General features: G+C 35.8%; 2 protein-coding genes across 2 annotated transcripts; both read right to left on the reverse strand.

The window, feature by feature from the left end:
• Positions 1–2,442: 2,442 nt before the first annotated feature.
• LOC131628881 (uncharacterized) lies at positions 2,443–4,841 on the reverse strand. The gene is made up of 9 exons (XM_058899689.1): positions 4,738–4,841; positions 4,502–4,534; positions 4,068–4,376; positions 3,897–3,921; positions 3,773–3,805; positions 3,571–3,692; positions 3,339–3,469; positions 3,016–3,239; positions 2,443–2,919 (listed from the first exon to the last, which is right to left on the reverse strand). Exons 2-9 carry the CDS (start codon positions 4,502–4,504, stop codon positions 2,606–2,608), a joined length of 1,161 nt encoding a protein of 386 aa, XP_058755672.1. The 5' UTR covers positions 4,505–4,534; positions 4,738–4,841; the 3' UTR covers positions 2,443–2,605.
• A 7,114-nt stretch (positions 4,842–11,955) lies between these two features.
• On the reverse strand, positions 11,956–14,755 carry LOC131628856 (scarecrow-like protein 30). The gene has a single exon (XM_058899661.1). It carries the CDS (start codon positions 14,347–14,349, stop codon positions 12,385–12,387), a length of 1,965 nt encoding a protein of 654 aa, XP_058755644.1. The 5' UTR covers positions 14,350–14,755; the 3' UTR covers positions 11,956–12,384.
• Between the last annotated feature and the right edge of the window lie 7,916 nt (positions 14,756–22,671).

The raw sequence follows: 22,671 nt of genomic DNA on the forward strand, positions 1-22,671 counted from the left end.
TGATTGTATGATACTTTATTTTAGGGTTTTCAACTTGAATTTGTCATATACTTAACTTTGAAAACTTATCTTTTGTTCTTGACTCTTCTTAATTGAACTTGTGATATGTTCATAATGTCTTGATTGGTTATGAGCACTTAATGCTCTTGTGATTAAGGCTTGGTCACTTCCTTGAGTTTGACTTAGTTGTATATTGAAAAGAGTTCATTTTTTTATTTACATCATCACATGCTTATTTATAGGCAACTAACATACTTGACATGCTAACACATTTCGACAACTACATGTTGTATTCGATTTTGTCGAATACATACTTGCTTACTAAAACAATGAATTATTGGCTTCTAACATGTATGAGTCTTCTCATATGTATAACTAGTGGTAGCAAAATGGGTCTCCCGCCCTGCCTTATGCCCGCCAAGTAAATGGGCATAAAAGTCATGCCCGCCCCGCCAAGATAGCGGGTTGGCGGACGGCGGACTTATCCGTCTATTTTTATTTATTTTTTTAAATATATTAATAGTTTTTTTTACCTTTTAATTAAACTTTTCACTTATTTTTTTAAACAATTTTGTATAAAAGCAACTTTTTAACAAATTTACTTAAAAAAATATTACATATATTTATAAATAAATGTATAAAATAAACCATCAAGAATTTCAATTACTAGAATTAAGTAAAAAAAGTGTGAGTTTTGGACGAGGGGCAGGCTTTGGCAGGGCGGGTATGGCGGGCGGCAGGTTTTGGTGGGGCGGACTTTGGCGAGCGGTGGGCCTAAAATCCAAACCCAACCCACCATTTTTTGGCGGGTGAGCGGGCTGGCCCACGTCCCGTTTTACCACCCCCTACGTATAACACCTTAAATAGCAACAATTGTCCAACATAAAAAGCCTGTTATGGTTTTGGCGTGAACATGGTTGGATTCCAAAAAGCGCACAAAATTTCAATCTTCAAAATGCTGATTCTGAATCTTGATTAAAACATATCTAAAAATATCTAAATTTGATATGAATAAGAATTTCAATCTTGCTAAAAATGGATTCAAAATAAATCTTGTTCAAACCGATACGCACTTTAAAACTAAATCTTTGATTGAACAGAAAAGGAAACAAATCCAGAAAGTCTGAGATTCAATTCATTAAGCTTTGCACGCCAAGTAAATAATTTGAGACAAGATGTGTCATACAATGTTAGAACATCTTACTTGCAACAATTGTGACACGAAGCACCTTGAGACAGAATATCTCGCATATTATATGAACATCTTAACATGTTGGCTACAAAATTTTGCCCATATCACAAGTAATAACACCAACATCAACATAAGTTACATAATTAGTAATAGCAAACACTATAAGAATTTGTTTAACTAGTGAGAAATAATAAAAATTTATGATTGACCTAGGAACTAAGATATTAATTCAAATTGCAGCAGTATCTACGTTGCCTTGTTCATGAGGAACCCCGACACTAGGAACATTTCCTGCATTGTGCTTAAGGGTGGCAAAACGGGCCCAGCCCGCGGGGAAAGCCCGTTTTATCCGCACTTTTTCGTGGGACCGGGCAAGGTTTTAGGTCCGCTCTCTTTAATGTGTCCGCCCCGTCCCGCCCCGTTTTTTTTGGGCTTTTGCGGGCATTTGTTTTTTATAGAATTTTACTATTTTTAGGCCTAAAAAGCCGAATGCCCGCGGGCTTTCCCCGCCCCGCCCTCACTTTTTTGCGGGGCGGGGCAAGGTTTTAGACCCGCACTCTTAAAAAAGTCCGCGCCGCCACGCCCCGTTTTTTCGCGGGCCTAAACGGGACGGGCATGCCCGTTTGCCACCCCTAATTGTGCTGAATGGCATTATAACACAGCCATTCATTCTGCACCAGGTTTTTCTCCATTTTAGATTGTATACGGTCATGCCCCGCCATCGCTTCCTACTTACATTGCAGGTACTAGCCACATCCAAGCTGTGGATGATTGTGACTTATCCAATTGCAGTGCAGTACTGAATATGGTCAAGAAGAAGCTGTTGAGAGTCCAAGCAACCATGAAACAGTAAGCGGATCAGAAGCGTAATCCTCACCGTTTCAAAGTAGGTGATTTCGTGTACGTGAAGCTACACCCCTATATAGTCAAATAAGCACGAGGAAAACCAGGAGCCATAAATTGACAAAACGCTTTTTTGGGCCTTTTAAACTAATTTAGCAGATTAATGATGTTGCCCTTAAGTTGACTTCAAATTCAAAAGTATGATATGTGTGGTTCTTGTGCTAGCTATGACTGAGGTGGTTTTGTAAACTATAAAAACTTGTGAAGGTGTGTCAACTGTAATAGCGTAAAACTTGTAAAATTCACACATCACATACAAGGCAAAGGATTTTAAAGGGTGGAAAAAGGCATAGCTTATTTACACAAAAAGGTGGAAAAAGGCAAAGGATTTTAAAGGGCAAACTAAATCAAACAAGACTAGTTTTAATAATAATCCTTCTGGAAATAATTATTATCATAGTTACAACGAATAAAGCAATGGATAATCGAGAGTAACTTCTAAAATTAACTCTAAGTTATGTCAACTAAACTGTCCTACTGATATCAAACTGAAAAACAATCCAACAAGGATCAACCTCTTAATGAATACTTCTTTCCTGTGAAAGCTTGGAATTCTGTGGTTTCTGTCTTCTTCTTAGCTGACTCTTGACTTTCATTTTTCAGAGAAACATTAGGTTTAGGTGTATTTGCATTTGATCCAAAAACAAGCTTTCCAGAAGTTTTAAGGGAACTCTTGGTTTTATTTTCAGTCTGTTGCTGCTTTTGAATTGGAGTCGAACTTTGTTCAACTGACTGTGTTAGTGTTGATGCTTTTCCGTCCAAACGCCTTCCCGAACCACTGAACGGAATCACACCAGGAGTCTTTTTCGCTGCCTCAGCTTCAACTGAAATGCAGAATATATAGAGTCAAAATCTTCACTTGAAAACAAACACACAAGGTTCTTTAAACATATTCTAAAAGACAATAAAAGGATCCAAACCTTGTGAAGATTCCTTCTCTGACAAGCCAGATGGCAACTGCTTCTCAGGTTCTTTGTAATCAAGAGGCGGGGCAAAATCAACTTCACAGTCCGTTTCAATTATAGAAATTGCGGCAGAAGGTTTCGCTTCAACCACATCAATGTAATACTTTTTGTTGTTATACGGAATCATTATAGTGCGACCAGTTGTCAAACACGAGTAACTCCTCAATGCAGTTTCTAACCTGCAAATGATCAACGGAAAAAAGATATTAGTCGACACAAATATGATATTTAAGAAACGCGTAACTAGATATGATATTCGATAATTATTCAATTCATACATGGCTTTTGGATTAGAGACATCTAGAAAATCTTTGGTGTGGGGCTGCAGCTTCACAAACTTTCCTTTAGCAAGACTTGTGTTTTTCAGAGATATAGTGTTTCCATCCTGTAAGAGCATATCTTCCATCATCTGAACATCACAACAACAAAACATCGCATCGGTTAATAAAAACGGTTACTCGATTAAGTAAAACGAAATAAACACGAATAACGAAAGGAAAACATATATACCCAATTCGGTAAGAGCACAGTCCCTTCGTCAGCAGTGAATTCCAAAACTCCGCAGTGAGTAGTTCTTTCAGCAGAAGAATTCTTCAGTTCAAATAACATTGGATATTCAATGTTCAAACGTGCTGCAAGGTTTAAACAAGAGTTAGAGAATGAATTCAAATAATCAAATCGTTGAAACTTGAATGACAATTATAAAGCTTACATAGGCGATCTAGAGCTGAAGCAGGCATGATAACTGAAAGAAAAAAGAAATTTGCATTAGCTATCGAAATTATCACAATGTCAGATGCCAAAGAATAAAATGTAACCAAGATGTGTGCACATACTTTTATCGCCATTTTCCAGAATTGGCTGAAAAAAATCAGAAAAGAAAAATCAATATTACTGAATATTTTAGAAAGGGCCGTCTTTGAGGGTGTGCAAAGCAGGCTACCGCACAGGGCCTCAAATTTTTTACTGTTAAAAGCATTATACTCGAGAAGCATTCAATGACATACCCTATTAAGAGATGAGACCGAAAAACAATGATAAACATGCTCAAAAGCTGCATTCTGCTGCAGATTCCTAGTATACTCATTAAAAACCTCACTCAACCGATCTAGAAAATCATTCTGCCGCAGATTCCTCGGATACTCGTGAATATCCTCGGCAAACTGATGTTGATCCTCATCAAAATCCTCACCGGATTGATAGTCGTACTGATATGAGTCATTACTTATTTGATCTTCAAGCATATTCTCATCAGGTGAAACATCATTCATCTGATCCTCTTGCATATCCTCATTCAACTGATTTTCATCAGAATTCTACATGAAAAAACAGTTAATGCAACCACATCAATAAACATAATAAGCAACAAAAAAACCTCAACATTACAATATATTCTGAATCAAGAACACAAAAACTAAAATATAAAAAACAAATAACATACCATATTGAGCTAGAATGGATGATAATCGATTAACTGCAAAAGCAAAACAAAAAAACAACTATAAGCAAAAAAAAAACTGATTGTTTAAAATAACTAATAATAATCAAGTTTCATCATATATTGAACATTCTTCATTAAGAATTCAATAATCTTAAGAAACTGTACCCTAATGAAAACATTTTTTTAATGAATGGCGAAAACAATAACAGATGGTAGAATAACATCATCGTACTAACCTATGAATAAGAAAAAAAAAAACAAAGTATTGCTAAGTGAAGAGAGTCCAAAGCTTCGAATGAATTTCGATAATCAGAAACAAATTGTGGTTTGGGAATAAGGTTTCTACTAGTTTATATAAGTGGCGTGTGACTGTTCAAACAAATCCTCCTAAGCCCAATATTTTCTGCCGAGAAAATCTTTAATTTGTTATTCTCAATAATATGTTTTTTTTTGCCCAAAATATCTTTAATTAGTTATTCGCAATAATATTTTTTTATTATTTTGGAATATTTAATTATTAAATAACAAATATAAGTATGTTATTATATATATATATATATATATATATATATATATATATATATATATATATATATATATATATATATATATATATATAAAATAATTGAAGAATAATTGAAGAGTTTATTAATAGTGCATTGTCATTATAAATAATATTACATATATTTAATTAAAATCTTAAAATTTAACAAATCGTTTTTAAAAATAAAATTTTATTTAGCAATAAAATACACGTATTTATTGGCAGTTGCATATTTTTCTCTAGTAAGTTAATGTCTAATCAAACTCAGTTATTTTTTTTTTATATTTTTTAATTATTTTAGAAAAACTAATATTTCTACCTATAATTATTAGAAAAATCTAAACTTTACTTCAAGTAGCTATTTAAATCACTGTCTTTTTTTAATCAATCCCTTTATCCTTTTCTTAAATTTTTTTTTTTATAGATCCCCTTTATTCTTTTCTTAAAAATATTTTTTATAGATCCTTTCAATTTTTAATGCATTTAATTTAAATATTTAAATATTATTAAAGTATTATTTCTTTAATCCACTATTAGAAAAAATATTTTGAACTGAATTTATCATTTTTATAAAAAAAATATTATTTATTTTATTCCATATCAATTTAGTTCATATCATACTAAATTATAATCCTACAATTTGTCTAATCAAAATATTTTGTCAAAATTATATTTTTATTTCTCAATTTATTAATTTACCTATAAATTAATTGATAATGAAATAAAATAAACTTACTCCATTAATTTATTAATTAAATAATTGATAATTAAATTTAAAATAAATAAATCCACTAAGGCGTTAATTTTTTTAGACAAAACTACCATAACACACTAAGACAAATAAAAAAATGGAGAAAATTGAGATAAATTTTCTCCTAAAAATTAACCACATTAATTAATTATCCAAAATCTTTAAGGTTATATTGGTATTTTTATCTTCTATTAGTATTGATATTTTTTCTTCTAACAACCACCTCCATCACTAATATTTCTTTATAAATTAATTAATTACTAAAAATCAATTTAATTAATTAAAATAAATAAATAGGTATCAATTTCCCCACCCAAAAACCTTCCTAACTAAAATTAGGCTCTGTTTGGTAAGACATATTTTCGAGCTTATAGCTTATGTCTTATGTCTTATAAGCTCATATGATAATTTAGACCCGTTTGATAATGGTCTTTTCATCACGAGCTTATAGCTTATTTTACTAGCTTATAGCTTATTTTCCAGACGCTATTTCAAATAGCGTTTTAGCTTATGTCTTATAGCTTATTACTTTTTCTTCCTTTTTTATCCTTATTATTTCAATTAAAATCCATTTTTAACCCTTATAATTTATTTTAATTTAAAATAAAATAATTATATATTAAATATCTTTTATGTCATTTAACATTTATAAGTTAATTGAACCGCTAATTTTACCAAACACTTCAATGAGCTTATAAGCTATCAGTCTCAACCATCCGCTATAAGCTATAAGTCATCAGTCATCAGCCATCAGTCATAAGCTATAAACTATCAGCTAGCTTATCAGTCAACCGCCATTTTTACCTAACAGACCCTTATTATTTTTAACTTTTATTCTATTAATAATTAATAGAACACCAATGCGTTCGCACGGGTAGATACGCGTGTTTTTTAATAGATATAAATTGTTCTTTATAAAAATATTTGTATTATCACTACATTTTTTCAATAATAAAAATATTTATATCAATACTAGATTTTTTCTAATTTATAAAAATATTTATATCAATAATACACTTTTTCTTTTTATAATGTTTATATCAATAATACTCTTTTTCTCGTTTATAAATATCAACAAGGATCCAAAACATTTTATAGATGGGGACAAGAAAATTATTAATTACAAAAAATAAGTATTAATAAAAAACAAGATTTTTGTGAATGAATTATTTTATGATTTTTTAAAAATATTTTGTGAATGAATTATTTATATTAAAAATACAATATAGTAATTTTGGTGGGAACAATTTTCAATTTAATTATAAAATACATAAACATGATTAATTTAGTAAACATAGTTATAATTCTGGTTGGGGCAAGAGCCCCCAATCCCTACTACATAGATCCACCCTTGAATATATTATCTTCCATTTATAATGAATATTGTCTAAATATTTATGTACCAATGATAAACTTTTTTCTGTTTTTAAATAATGAATTTAAAATAAATTGATTTGTTAAAATAAAAAACTTAATTAAACACACCATGTTTATGCTGTCTAAACTGTTTATTCTAATTATAGAACAATTATTAAAAATTTAACTAAACATACCATAAAATATGTAATTTTAAAATAGTTATATTCATTTTGTTACACCTTCAAATTTTGATTGTAATATGAATATTTGAAAATATTTAATATATAAATAATTATAATAATAAAATAGGCCATCAATAAAAAATATTTTTAATAGTATATCACTTAAAAATATAATATTTGTAATGTAGTATGTTAGGCACATTTGTTTTTAAAATATAATAAAAATGAAAAAACATTCATTATTTTTAAAATAAAAATAAATTTTAATTTTATTTGGAGCATAAATATAATTTTCCATATATACAAATATTTGTATCAACCATATATTTTTCCGAACATAAACATTAATTTTGTTTTGACATTATTTATAAAAATATTTATAAAAATATTTATATAATCATTTATTTTTATAAATATCAACTAATAACATAGTATTCATAAATATTATTTTAATTGTATAAATAAACATTAGCAACATAAATAAATACGTTTTTCTCGTGTTTAAATTCATAAATTATTTTAAATATAGTTATTTAACTTTGTTTAATTGTTATGAAAATGTAATAACTTGTGCGTTTGCACGAGTTTTGGTTTGGATACCCGTACGTGTATTGGTGTGGTATGCATATTTTTGTTTTGAAAATGTAAATAAGAAAAACAAAATAGTTTTGTCAAAATAGTTTATTATTTTTAAAAGAAAGACATATTTTTAAAATAAAAATAAAATTATTTTACATCAATAATATATATTTCAATTTTTCATATATTATCTTAAAAAATATTGTATCTTAAATAAAAAATAATTTTAAAGTAAAAATATTATATACATAAATAATTACAAATTCAATACATTTTTCTTGTGTTTGGATTCATACATTGTTCTAAATATTTTTTTTATTGTACAAAAAATATAATAACTCGTGTGTCCGTACACATTTTTGTATAGTTACCCGTGCGTTATTGTTGTGTTACGCGCATTTTTTTTAAGATATATTAAAATTAAATTAAGAAGGACAAAAATGTCTAACCAAAACAGTTTATTATTTTTAAAAGAGATAATAAATCGGTTTCTATAATTTCTTTCGTATATAAAAATATTTGAATCAAGAGTATAATTATTTCTATATATAAATGTTTTTATTATGGAATATTTATAAGAAAATTTAAATGTATAGTAAACGTGTTACCGTTATTATTCAATATTTAAACCAATCATATGCGCGTACCATATCAGTACCCGTCTGTTTGCACGGGTACTTGTGTGGTATGCACACTTTTGTTTTTGAAATGTAATAAAAATGTAAATAAGAAAAACAAAATAGTTTATTATTTTTAAAAGAAAGACATATTTTTAAATTAAAAATAATTTTTTTCATCAATTATATATATGTCAATTTTCCATATATTATCTTTAAAAATATTGTATCTTAGAATAAAAATAATTTCAAAATGAAAAAATTAGATACTTAAATAATTATAAAACAACACATTTTGTGTGTGTTTGGATTCATACATTGTTTTAAATATATTTATTTTTATTTTATTTAATTGTACCAATAAAATGTGTCAACCTCTACGTCCGCACTGATTTTGATATGGTTATCTGTGCGTTCACACGACACTAGTGTATTACTCATGCGTTCGCATAAATACTGATGTGTTATGCACGGACATTGGTGTATTACACTGTCCATGCATTCACACGGACACTGGTGTATTACCTAATTACCACTACCCCATAATTTCTATTAAAGAGGAAATTAAATTTAAAATAAATTTAAAAATATCCTTTAAAACAATGATAAGAATACATTCTTGTCTTTTTTATTCAAATGATTATTATTATATAGCATTACTCTTAATTATATTATAATATAGAATAGTAAATATAGTTAATACATCATATTTATTTTTTTAAGAAAAAGATCTTGACATACTGATTTCAAACTTAAAAATATAATAATTGTGAAAACATATTTATATATATAAGAAAGCCATTTATTTACCCATCTAATCAGGAGTAACATTTTTCTTTGTTAATAACTATTTTAAATTTTTAAATACATTTTAATTATTTACACTAATTAATAAAAATATTATTTTTAGTAAAATTCAATTTTCTTTTCTTTTTGAAAAAGATGAAAATACTTATAATTATCATAAATATCAAATATTAATATTAAATTAAAAAATCACACAATAATTGTAAATAAATATAAAAAAAATAATGTTAAATTAAATTTTAAAATATATTATTTATTCTAGAATAAATGTGGTGTTAAATAAAGGTATTAATTATTATAAATGGATTAATAATGCATTAATTACGTTATAAAGGTATTAAAAACATAAATGAAAAATGAGAGTAACCTCGTTAGTTGGTCCAGTGGTGATTGGCGCTGAATTTGGTGTGGAGGGACCACATTTCGATTTCCCCTCGACTACGGGTGCTCATGGACGGATAATTCACATAACCAATCCATATCCAATTAATAACCATTCACTATAACTGGATTTAATAACCACTCCATATAAATGGTTATATTTTTACATAACCCGTTATAAAACCGGTCTATCCATAACCATATTTTATAATCGGTTCTAAAAATTAATAATCAAATTTTAATTTAAAACCGGTTTTAAACATCAAAATAATTTTTTTATATTTGAATATTATATTTTACGGTTAGTTATAAATTTGTATATTTTTGAAAAAAATGATTATTTATTTTTCTGAAAAAAGATTTTTTTCGTATTTTCAAAGAAAAAAAATTGATTTTCCATTTTTTCAAAATCACTCGATTTTTGAAAAAAAATGATTTTGTTTATTCCGATAAAATAGCATTTTCGTATTTATTTAAAAACTCAATTTTTTCGTATTCCTAAAAGAACTCATTTTTTTACGAATTTAGAAATAAAACCGATTTTTTATCACATTTCCCAAAAAATTGACTTTTCGTATTTAAAAATAATAGTTTTTTCATATTTAAAAAAAAAATCAATTTTTTCAATAAAAATCAATTTTCCGTATTTTCGAAAAAATCGACTTTTCATATTTTCCAAAAAAACATCGATTTTTACCATTTTCTAAAAAACTCGATTTTTTCTTTTTTGAAAAAAAAATCGATTTTTCATACTTAAAAAAAAATCAATTTTTTATTTTTCGGAAAAACTAGTTTTTTAATGCTTTTAGAAATAAAATAATTTTTTTGTATTTTTCGAAAAAAACTAGCTTTATCATTTTTTTAAAATTCGATTTTTTGTATTTTCGATTTTATTTTTTTGATTTATTCGTATTTTTGAAAATTTTAAATTTTCAAAAAATATTTTAATTTAATTTTTATTTTAGATATGAATGTCCAAAATATCGATTTTGTTGAAATCATATTTCTAAAATGTCCAAAATATGAATTTAGTTAATAACCATATTAAAATTAACCGGTTTTTCATAACCGAATTTAGATATGGATAATTTATATAACCGGTTAATTTAAACATCCCTACTTATAAACTATAAATTATAAGCTCAAAAATCTGTCTTTACAAATACACTCAAAGTGTTAATAATTTTGCTAATTACATATTTAATTAATGTTTCAATAATACAAGAGTTCAATCTAGATAAGTGTTGTTAAATTTGGGGTCTCTTTGAAGATCCATAGTAAATCATCCAAGAATGGTCAAGGTATTAGACATAAACAACCATGTAGAAGTCATAGTTTGGTCTCTTTCAAAAAACCAAAAGGAAATGTGCTAGATTGGAATATGATGGTGAACAGTGAAGGGTCATCAAATCGCTGAATCAAGTGAGGTATTTTGTTAGATAGAATGTTGGAAGGTTGTGTTTGATTAAGGGTGAATGATTTATGTGAACATCTGAAATTCTCCAACCTCTATGGATTTGGAAAGTTATGTTTCACAAGACTTCTCAGTTAGAGAGTCATAAACGCATCTACTAATGTGTAATCCAACAGGCAACATCAATTATGATCATGTCTTATTCAATGTTCTTTTTGTTTTAGCTCAAGTTTGACTAATGATACACGAGGAAACTTGAATATCAAAAGCCATTTTAGTTAGAGATTCACACACTCGCATCAAACTAATGACTAATCCACAACTAAGTTGATTTTTGCATTATCAGGATAAAGTTGATATATCTAAACCATATAAAACACAACTTGAAATACAATTTTGACTTATCTCAATTCCTCCTTACTATATGCAATATGCATGGTGCATACCGTATGTGAGAACGTGCACCTAATATAATTACACCGTTATCCAATCAGTGACTTGTCGAGAATCCGTGTCTTCTACGTGTCTTCTACTTTGCAATGTTTGACTATTCTAGTCTTAGCCAGATGCACCTGATACTTAACTGCCAAGAAATTTATCTTAAAAAGAATAGTACTAGTATCAAATTTGAATAAAACATCAAATCTTAGGAGACTTTTTCACCCCTTATTAAATCCACTCAACCAACTTCAGAACAGAAAGAGTATAACATCAAAATAAAAAAGTTTCAGCCATATACAACAAGACCAAGTAGCTATAAGAACGAAGTCAAAGGAGTATCTAAAATCCAAACTCAAATGCAGAAACAAAGAAAAGAACATAATATTCCAAATGTATCTACTGGCCAATGCATAAACTGATATAAACTTGTATATAAAGTACATAGTAAGAACATCTCCAATCTTAATTCTATTTTAAGTATAGTATGATGATTTAAACCTACTTAAATCAGAGACCATCAATATACCCTTACTTGGTAGAGTACATACAGTTTACAGTTCACACACAAAATTAGAAATGAAAAGAAGACAGAAAAATCCTAGAGAGGACCGTGCTACAAACCTACAACTCGGTAGAACCGATACTTTAAACTGAAGGCAACACCTGTTCCAACACGTGTCTGGTTCAACACCGGCACGCCAGACACATGGTTGCATTTGCTTCTATTTCCTTGAACTATTACCGGTGTTGGTGTGGACAAGTTTCTGGTGTCCTTGCTTCATAGGCTAGGACTGGTTTGACAATTAGTTTAAGCAGGAACCCAACAAGAAACAGCTTGCAGAATACGTCCTTTCCAACCCTGCAGAACCCACTTCCCATCCTCATCAACTACAAAATCTTTTGGATATTCCTTCTTCACCATTTCTTTCACTCTGTCTACCAGTTTAGGAGCCAATGGAAGTTGCTTGAACCTTGCTCTCTTATTCCTAACCTGCCAATTCTTGTAAGTCTCTGGCCTTTCAACCCTCTCTGCTCCCTCACAAGCTATCACATTTACTGCATCCCTTCCATATAACCCTTTCTCGAACATCAACCTATATGGATCTTCCCGCGGCACAGTAGCTTCAAGCATATCAAACAATGATGAGAAATGAAACATTGCTTCCCTGAACCTAGTCAGAAAAAATGGTGCGTTATAAGTTCCATTCACTACACCATGTATGAAGATGCTTGGATTAATCCTCCTGATCAACCTCAACACAGCATCTCTCGGACAATTTGCAGTCACCGTTTCATCAGAGAGGTTCTTCATTCTGTATAAACAGTTAACCACTGTTATTTCTTCTCTATCAATCTTGAGATCTTCAAGTCTTACAGTGTCCCATTTCTGTGCAAGGCAGTTGTACTCGAATGGAACTTTGAACCTCTTGCAGTACTTCTCAAGTCGCCGACCCGTCTCCTCAACCCTCTCTGCAGGCCTAAATCCTGGCTGAGGAAGATCAATTCCAGTAATACGAAGCTTTGGAGGCCCACCGACTCTTTCCGAAAGACGCTGAATGAGACAAGGCCACTGAAAGCCATAGAAAATCCCAAAGTCAATAATGTGGATGCTGCTTTTGTTTTCTGCCAGACCCAGAATAGTTCTGTTGGCCAAGAAATTCGACATCCTTTGAAATGGAGATGCTGTGATGTAAACTTTATAAGCTCTTAACATATCTGCAGAAGACGCCGAGTCAAGGCGTTTATACATTGGCGTACCAGCAGATAACCGCGCCTCAAGTCCATCAGCAAAGTAATGAGCTAAACGCTGAAGTCCATCACCACGAGGTGAAGAGTTCTGCCTAATCTGCTTGAGTATGTCATTAGCATTCCTTTGATCATAGCTACCAACAGCTTGTGCACATTGAGTTAACAAAGTCCATAAATCCACCGTAGTACTCAGATTTTTACCCTTGTTTGAACCTTTCTTGGAACGAGATGTTTTTCTATTAGATCCATGTGAATGTGATTGTTCAGGATTAGCACAAAAAATGGATGGACTTTTACCATCATTACAAAGAAGTACCTCATCAAACATCTCTGATAGGTCTGAATCATCATAATAAACAGCTGAAACCTTGTTACTTCTCAGATCTTCTCCATCTAAGATACCAACATCATTCATCAAATGGCTTCTCTTTTCCCTTGACCCTCTAGAACCCAAAACCATATTATTATTATTATTATTACCCTCTTCATTCGTCTTCCAAGCAGCATTTGGAAAACTGAAAACAGCTTCTACCTCTCTAAACGGATCATGAGGTATTTTATCAAACACCTCATATGCATTATTTTCTGGTGAATCACAATCAACTACAGAATTATCAGTGGTGTAACTGCCATTACTATAGCTCTCAGAACTAGTACTAGTTCCATTTCCATTTCCTGCACCCAAATTATCACCTAAAACATCATAAAACGATTTTTCAGCAGCTTGGAGTTTCAAACAATCCTGCAACATACATGGTTTCTTCTCCAAATCATCTTCTTCATCCATGAGTATATCACTTATGTATCTAAGAATTGGATTTGAATACTTAGTACTCTCAGAAGATTCACCATTTGAAGTTATAACAGAAGAAGGAACAGAATCACTAGAAACTGAAACAGAATCTTGAAAGTTGAAACCGTTTTCTGGATTCTGGTTTGAAAAAACAGACACAGGAATATTTCCGAACATGCACTGATTAACAGAACCAGGAAAATTCTCAACAAGGGTATCAGCAGAAAACATGTTGAACTTTCAAAGATTAGAATTTGAACAAGAAACTAAACTTTTGTTGTTGCTGTTCTCGCAGAGATCTAGGTGAATATTTTGAGACAAAAGAGGAACAGATCTAGTAATTGAGGTAATTGTTTTTTTGAACAAAGGTACAAGAAAAAAAAAACAAAAACAAAAGAGGAACAAAACTGAGAAATATAAACTAAAAATGAATAGAAAAAACAGAGAAAATAGTACAGTCTTTTTGTGTGGTCAAGAGAAGATGGAAGTGATGAGAGTGGTAAACGGCGGAAGGTTGGAGAAGAAGTGTTATTATCGGTTGAGTTTATATATTACGCGGAATTTTTCTGTGACCGAGAAGGTTCATGGAAGGTGATTAAGCCTTTATAAGGTGGCTCTGTGTAGACATGTCAATAATTAATGTTTCTAAAAGTTGATTAGGATATTAATCAAAGTTTGATAATTATTGATCATACATTAGATGTATATCTTGATAATAATGTTTAGAGTAGATGCAGACTTAGCACTCAAGTTTTGATTAAAAAATATATATCTCAATCATAATTTTATAAAATAAAATCCATGGATTTATGGAAAATTTTGACTGAAAATATTTATAGGAATAGCTAACAAGACCCTATGTGGTGGAAAATAATCCTTTAAGGATTTAAAATTGTCATCTTTAGACGCATCATATGTTTCACAAAATCACGTTCATATGCATTTATGAACAATTTTATGTACACTCATTCATACTTTGAAACACTTTTTTTACATAAATTGATTTGGAGATGCATTTCTAAAATTACACCAGACAGTAATTTTTGTCTTCTTCTATTTATTTAAAACAATCTCATTCATTAGATTAAAAAGAGAGAGTACAAACATAAAAAAGAAAATGTGTCAGGGCATTTCTCATTCACACATTAACAACAACACTAATAATTAAGACTAAAAAGCTATGGACATCAAAAAGTTTTGAGAGGTTAGAAACCAAAAGGAAAGTACCAATCCAAAACTTTAATCCAATCAACCAAGCAAAGTTCTTCTGCAAGAGGCAAGTGAGTTTTGGAACCCCAATCTTTAAATCTATCTAGTTACGGATCATATCTTTAGCTTTGACACTAGCTTTAACACGCTCAAATCGATTATTCAGGTTCACAATATTGATTAATCTCACAACTTGTGGATGAAACAATTGTTGATTGAAAAGAGGAGTTTGATTTGCCACATCCCTAGTAAGAATCTTACTCGAAAACACATTTCTTTCATCCAAGCTTCTTTGAGGCATTTCATCAAATACCTTGAGCACAAACTTAAAACAACCTAAGCCTAAGAACAACACACCCAACAAAACAAACCTAGCAAGAAAAAATAGAACCCACAACAAAACAAGTACAATAAATTAAACTATTACATAAACACACACACAAACTCCGGGCTTCTTTATCTTCCGGTGGTGGCGGCTTTGGTGGGGATCGTTTTTCATCAGGGCCGGTGATAGACCAGTGCAAACTGATCTTTAGCACAGGGCCTCATGATTTGAGGGGCCTCATTTTTCTCAACCCAGTCCATTAGTATTAAAAATCTTAAAAAGCTTATTTTGGAAAAGGAAACGAATCATTATTAATGCATTTATTGAGATTCCTCTTTAAGGAAAATAATTATTTCTCATATGGGATAAATATGACAATGTGTATTGGTATTTATAACATATCTCATTTTTCCAATTTCACAAACAACCGATGTGAGAGTTCTCAACAATTGTGAACCTTAAATTAATTTTTTTTATCCTTTTTAAAATGAAGCTAAAATCTACTGTATTGATCATTGTGGGACTTATTTTAATCTCTAATAATACATACTCTAATTATTATATATTTTTTCTTTTATCTTTAAAGTTAAACGATAAATTCAAAATAAAAGTGATCGTACCTGATCAGGAGAATCGTCAAGGCGGCAGAATCTGGCTTGAAGAGCAAGATGGGAGGGGTACCTGCAAGGTCCTCCGATGCTAAAGTCAGTAGCTATCAGAGAATGAAGGTTTAGAGAGTGAAGAATATGATACCTGACCCTCTAGTGAAAGAGGGTATTTATAGCCCCCAGCGCTGGGCCAAGGTTTCCTAATTGGGCCAAATTCAGTTGGAGGTCCACGTGCTAGGAAACTGCCAGAACACCCTTGTGCTAGGGCTGAGTCAGCAGGTGACCCACGTCCTGGATGAGCGTGGCGCAAGATTCGGAGGAGGTTGACCGGATCCTTCGCTGAAGCGTGACGCGCGGTCTTCGTGCTTGGGCAATCCGTAACGGCTACCAAGTAAATGGGCCCAAATGCTTTGGGCCTGCTCGGCTAGAAGGAAGAGCTGGGCCTGCTCGGCCCAGTCCAGAACAGGAGCCCCCCAAGTCATTAGTCGTGTGGGAGTGATGACTTTAACCAAGAGGCTGGCCGAACACGAGTACGAACGTTTGTCGTCAACTGAGCTCTCCTCGGATGCTTAGGTTAGCGGGGAGAGGAGTTGCTGACGGGGATGCAAGACCAAAGAGATGGTCGGCTCTAGTTCTCGGAGTCCGGCCGAGGAGGCGACTGTCCCTCTGGTTTCCACTTGACACGTTTTGGTTGCTTCTTGTCAGAGTTTGACTGACAGGTGGCGACTGTTCATACTGCCATCATTGCAGCGCCGTTTCGGTATAAGTACCGGCTGCGCCGTTGGGGTTTTCCAAGACACTTTATGACACTTGGCGCTTTCCCATGCTTAGAGCCGCCTTGGGAGTGTAGGAAATGATTGCGCCTCCTAGGCTGCCTAGACCATCATGACACCCTTTGGCCTCCTTCCTCTATATAAAGAGTGAGAAGATCATTCATTTATCACTTAGCATTTTGAAAACTTCCAAGACTCGCTCACAGCTCTCTTCTTCGTCTCGTGCATCTCTCCTCCGCTCTCTCAAGTAAGTTCCTCGTCTTATCCTTTATGTTTATTTATTTAAGATTTATGTTCTAGTTTGAGTGCGGCGAGCAAGATTTAAGAGTACAGCGAGCAAGGCTAATGAGTGTGCCGAGTAGATTTAGGAAATTGTTATTCTTTCATATGCGTTTGCTGAGTGAAACTTGAGTAAGCCGAGCGAGAACAGTTGAGTGAGACATCCAGCCTTTGACTTAGACGAGGAGAGGTTAAATGCGACGAGCAAAAGAGTTTGCGTGTCTCGATTTGGGTTGGAGAATTAGATGTGTTTGCCGACCATCGTTGGGGGTGGTCGCCTTATCTTGCGAGCACCTTTTTCTAATGTAGTTCGATGGTAGTTGGTCGGATCTGATGGACCTAGGAGGGTGCGTCGTGGATGTTGGTCGTAGGCAGGAGTCTTTCCTCGTCCTCTCTCCTCGCCCTTTCACTTGACTTGCGGTGGAAGGGTGGGTTTGACAAGTCGAATTCACTGTTTCCTCTGCTTTTCAGGTAAATGGCTGACGAAAATCAGGACGACGTCGTCTTCGATATATCCGACGGTAGGCATGGCAACGGGGCGGGTCGGGGACGGTTTTTACCTCCCCCAAACCCAAACCCGAATTCCCAATCAATCCCCGTTACCCGCCCCAAACCCAAACGGGGATGGGGAATTAAAACCCAAACCCATCCTTAACGGGTTCGGGTTGGGTTCGGGTATCCCCGCTCCGCCACCATGTATTTCGTAAAATCAATTTTTTTAATAAAAATATTTACTTTTTCAAAAATCAAACTACATTATAAATAACAAAATAAAACAATCTAAAAAAATTTCATATATATATTTCAAATATTTAAAATAATAAATACAAATCAAATTATTAAAACATTAGCCACATATTTAATAATATAAATTATGAAATATAAATAATAATGTACATATTGAAATAAACGGGGCGGGTTCGGGGACGGGTTCGGGTGGGTACTAGTGTCCCCATTACCCGACCCATCCCCATGTTTTCTAATCGGGGAAAACCCAAACCCGAACCCAAACCCAGTCAAAGCGGGTTTTCCCCGTCAACTTCGGGGCGGGTTCGGGTGGGTACCCGTGGGTCTGGGTTTTATTGCCATGTCTATCCGACGGGGACGAAGCTATTGGTTGCTCGCAGGATGAGGGTGTTCCAATCATTGAGACCTCCCCGAGGGAGCTTATGGAATGGGTGGCCGTCGCTTCGAGGACGATCGCGTCGCGCTACTCGATGCATCCTAAGGAGGCCTTTAATGTCCTCGAAGATCTTGATCTGAACGAGGAGCCTTCCTGGGGTGCCTTTGTGCCTAAGTCTCATCAGAGGATCTGCTCGCAATTCCCTGGTCCTCGCTTCGCTATGTATGAGTTCGTCTTCAAGGAGGTCGGGCTCAGGCTCCCCTTCATGCATCTACAGCGGAGAGTTTTCAGGTGGATGCGTTTGTGTCCGTCCCAGCTTCACCCCAACGCCTTTGTGTTTCTAAGGGCCTTTGAAATCGTGTGCGGATTTTTGGAGGTCGAGGCAACTCTGCCCCTATTTTTCAGAGTGTTTCATCTGCAGAGGTTGCGTGACTCGGATGGCAAATGGAGTTGGGTGTCCTTCAAGCAGCCGAAGAAGCTGTTCGCCATTTACCAGGACTCCATCAAGCATTTCAAGGGTCGATACTTTATGGTTAAACCTCTCACTCCTGGGGCCGAGGATCATTTGTTTGAAATCCGAGAGTATATTCAGGACGGAGTGAAAAAGGTGGGTCCCGCTGCTCGATTCCCGTTGGAGTGGCAATATGATCACTTCGAGCATGGGACTGACTACTATATTTTCCGAGATGAGGATCTTAACGAGCGTGACACGGCGGGGTATCAACGGCTCGCCTCCTTCGTAGATGGGTTTAGGCCGGCGGTATGCACCTATCCCAACGGGGATCCTTTATTCGAAGAGGACGGGGGTCCCATGCTGGAGCCTCGATATATCAACACCAAAGCTATCCTCGAGTGCGGGGGTTACGGGGATGCGATGATCTTGCTTGGTGAGGAAATTATTTCATGTTTGAATAATACCTCTTCGGTACTAACTCCTTTTGTTTTGCAGGGCAAATGGCCGACTTGCATGACAAGGTCGTGAAGATGAGAGCGAAGAACAAAGCGGCCACCAAGGTGGCCGTGAAGCGGACACGGGTCAAGGAAGTCAAGGCGGCTGCTGCGGGCGCTCCCGATGGTGGCTCCCCTTCGTCGGTTGGGACGACTTCGGGTGATTCCCCGGCCGGGAAAAAACAAAAGAACGAAGGGACTCCAGAAGTTCGTCCTCTCATCAACGACAACCCCTCTGATGACGACATAATGCTGCCCTCTTGTACTTTGCACAGGGGACTCTTCTCGAAGAAGAATGTGCTGCTCGAGCGCGAGGAGGTGAGGCACATAGTCAGACGGGACAGGGTGTCTCGGGACAAGGACTTGTCTGAGGATCTCGAGGGGATGATGAGGGCGGCCGCCTTGACCCTCAATGCTCAAAGGGTCTGTCCTCAGAAGGATTACGATGCTCTGCAGACCAAATATGACAAGCTGGAGCACGAGTTTGAGAATTATAAGGACAAGTATGAGATCCAAAACGGCATTGTTGAAGACCTCTGCAAGGCGCATGACAGAGTCAGGGCCTTGGAAGCCGAGGAGAAAAGGCTGCGTGATCGGGTTGCCGAGCTGGAGAAGTCTCACCTCCCTACCGCCGAGGAAGATGAAGACGAGAAGGTTTTGGTGACTCGCTCTCAGCTTCTGGGTAAGGTGAGGGAGCTGGAGGTCGACTGTGTTGCTACCTTGGGGGTTGGATTCAGGGCCGCGGTGGATCAACTGAAATTTCTCAACCCGCGCTTGGTGACGAAGGGAATTGGTCCTTACAACAAAGTCGTGGACGGGCGGATCGAGTCAAATCCCGAGTTTGAGGACTGGGAAGACGAGCAGGATGCTCAGGTTGAAGACAACGGCGCCGAGGAGGAAGACGGCGACGTCTGATCAGTTTTTTTTCCTTTTCTGGCCTGCGCGCCGGTACATTTGTGGCCTGCGTGCCAAAGTAGTTAGTTGGGCGATGCCCGGATAATTTTTTGGGGTCTGCGTGCCCGTAATCTTTGTAATATTTGGATATCTCCGGCCAGTTTGGTCGGTTTTTAATTTTATTTCGCATTTCATGCTTTGATTCAATGTTCATTTTTGTCTTGTTTATTTTTTGTGCTTGACCGAGGTTTATTGCCCGGGCGTGTGGTGTACGGTCCGGGTGCGCAGAGCAGGTCTGCGCTATTAGCGGGCACGAGGCCACGGTTGGGGCCAAGTGCTCGCGGCGTGAACGGTCCCATCGCGAGCTAGGGTTCTGCCGTGCAGGTACTGCTGCGGTGGGTCTAGTCGTACGACCCGCCGTGTAGTTGGTCTTGCCTTCTGGTAGGGAGTTCCAACTGTTGCTGTCGTGGAGCACTCGCGTCTGTACCATGACGCGAGTCCGTGTCCGGTTTCCCCTCGTGTTCGGCACGAGCGGCCGGGGAGCGTTAGGTTGTACCTAACTGCAATAGCGTCTGAGTTTTTCAGCGTTCCAAGGCCGAGCAAGTTTTTCGCCGAGAAGGTTCTCGAGATAATAGGCGCCATTTTCGGTTTTATCGTAAACTCGGTATGGGCCTTCCTAGTTCGGGGCTAGTTTGCCCTCGCGAGAGTCTTTCATGTTTCTGCGGAGCACTAGGGCACCAATTTCGAATTCGCGCTTGATAACTTTGGCGTTATGGCGTAAAGCTATCTGTTGTTTCAACTTTGCTTCTCGGAGGGAAGATCTTGCTCGGATTTCCTCGACCATGTCGAGTTCTTCCCTCATAGCTTCGTCATTGAGCTCTTCTTCGAGAGGCGACTCGGTCCGACGAGATGGCTCTCGGATTTCCACGGGGATCACGGCTTCGGTGCCGTAAGTTAACCTGAAGGGGGTTTCGCCTGTGCTCTAATGAGGGGTCGTCCTGTACGCCCAAAGTACACTATGTAGTTCTTCGACCCAAGCTTTCTTTGCCTCGCCCAACCTCCTCTTCAGTCCTCGGAGGATTACCCGGTTGGCAGCTTCAGCTTGCCCGTTCGTTTGGGGGTGTTCGACCGAAGTGAAGTGTTGTTTCGTTCCGAGTTTGGCTACAAACTCTTGGAACTTTCTGTCGGTGAATTGGGTGCCGTTGTCGGTTATAATCGCATGTGGCACCCCGAATCGAGCGAGTATGTTTCGTTTATAAAAATGGAGCACGTTTTGGGACGTGATCTTGGCGAGCGCTTCGGCTTCTATCCATTTAGTGAAGTAGTCAACGGCGACTACCAGGTATTTATTTTGGTATGAACCGACCGGGAAGGGTCTGAGGAGGTCCATTCCCCATGTGGAGAAGGGCCAGGGTGAGGATAAAGATTTAAGCTCGTTCAGGGGAGCTAAGTGCATGTCGGCGTGGCACTGACATTTGTCGCATTTCTGGACGTGCTCCTTTGCGTCCTGCTGCATGGTCGGCCAGTAATATCCGGCCCTGAGGGCCTTTCTCGCGAGTGACCGGTCGCCGAGGTGTTGACCGCTGATCCCCTCGTGAAGCTCTTGGAGAATCTCGAGCGCTTGCGAGGCGTCGACACATTTGAGGAGAGGAATGGAGAAACCTTGTCGGTATAGTTTGTTCTCGACGATGGTGTACGAGCAGGCTCGTCTTTTAATTGCTGAAGCCTCTTTTGCGTCGGTCGGGAGTTCGTCCTTCGTGAGAAAGTTATACACCAGGGTCATCCAGCAGTTGTCGTCGCCGATGGTGAGCACTGGTAGGGGTTGTGCGCCCTTGTCTATGCTTGGCCTTGATAGGAATTCCTGGATCACTGACTTGTTTCTGCCTTTCTTTCTTGTGCTCGCGAGTTTGGATAGGACGTCGGCCCGTGAGTTGTGTTCTCGGGGGATGTGCTCGACTTCTGCCTTTGCGAATTTTTTCATCTTATCTTTGACGAGCGTGAGGTACTCGGCGAGCACGTCGTTTTTGGCTTGGTAGTCGCCGCTGATATGGGATGCGACGAGTTGGGAGTTGGTGTAGATTTTAACCTCCCGTGCGCCCACATCCTCGGCGAGTCGTAGGCCCGCTAGGAGAGCTTCGTATTTGGCCTGGTTGTTCGACGTGTTGAAAGACAGAACCAAGGATACTTCGATGATGAGTCCCTCGTCGTTTTCTAAGATAATGCCGGCACCGCTCCCTGAGCTGCTTGAGGCGCCATCTGTTAGAACAAGATTTGTTCTGATCAATATTCTTAGTTTTGATGATAACAAGCATATGAATTTTGTATGAGATAATGTGGTACTCTAATACTATGCAATTTCCATTTCAGGAATTATATAAAGAGTATGCACAAAAT

This window comes from Vicia villosa, unplaced genomic scaffold, assembly GCF_029867415.1.
Source record: "Vicia villosa cultivar HV-30 ecotype Madison, WI unplaced genomic scaffold, Vvil1.0 ctg.000487F_1_1, whole genome shotgun sequence".
In the NCBI taxonomy this organism is placed as follows: Eukaryota; Viridiplantae; Streptophyta; class Magnoliopsida; order Fabales; family Fabaceae; genus Vicia; species Vicia villosa.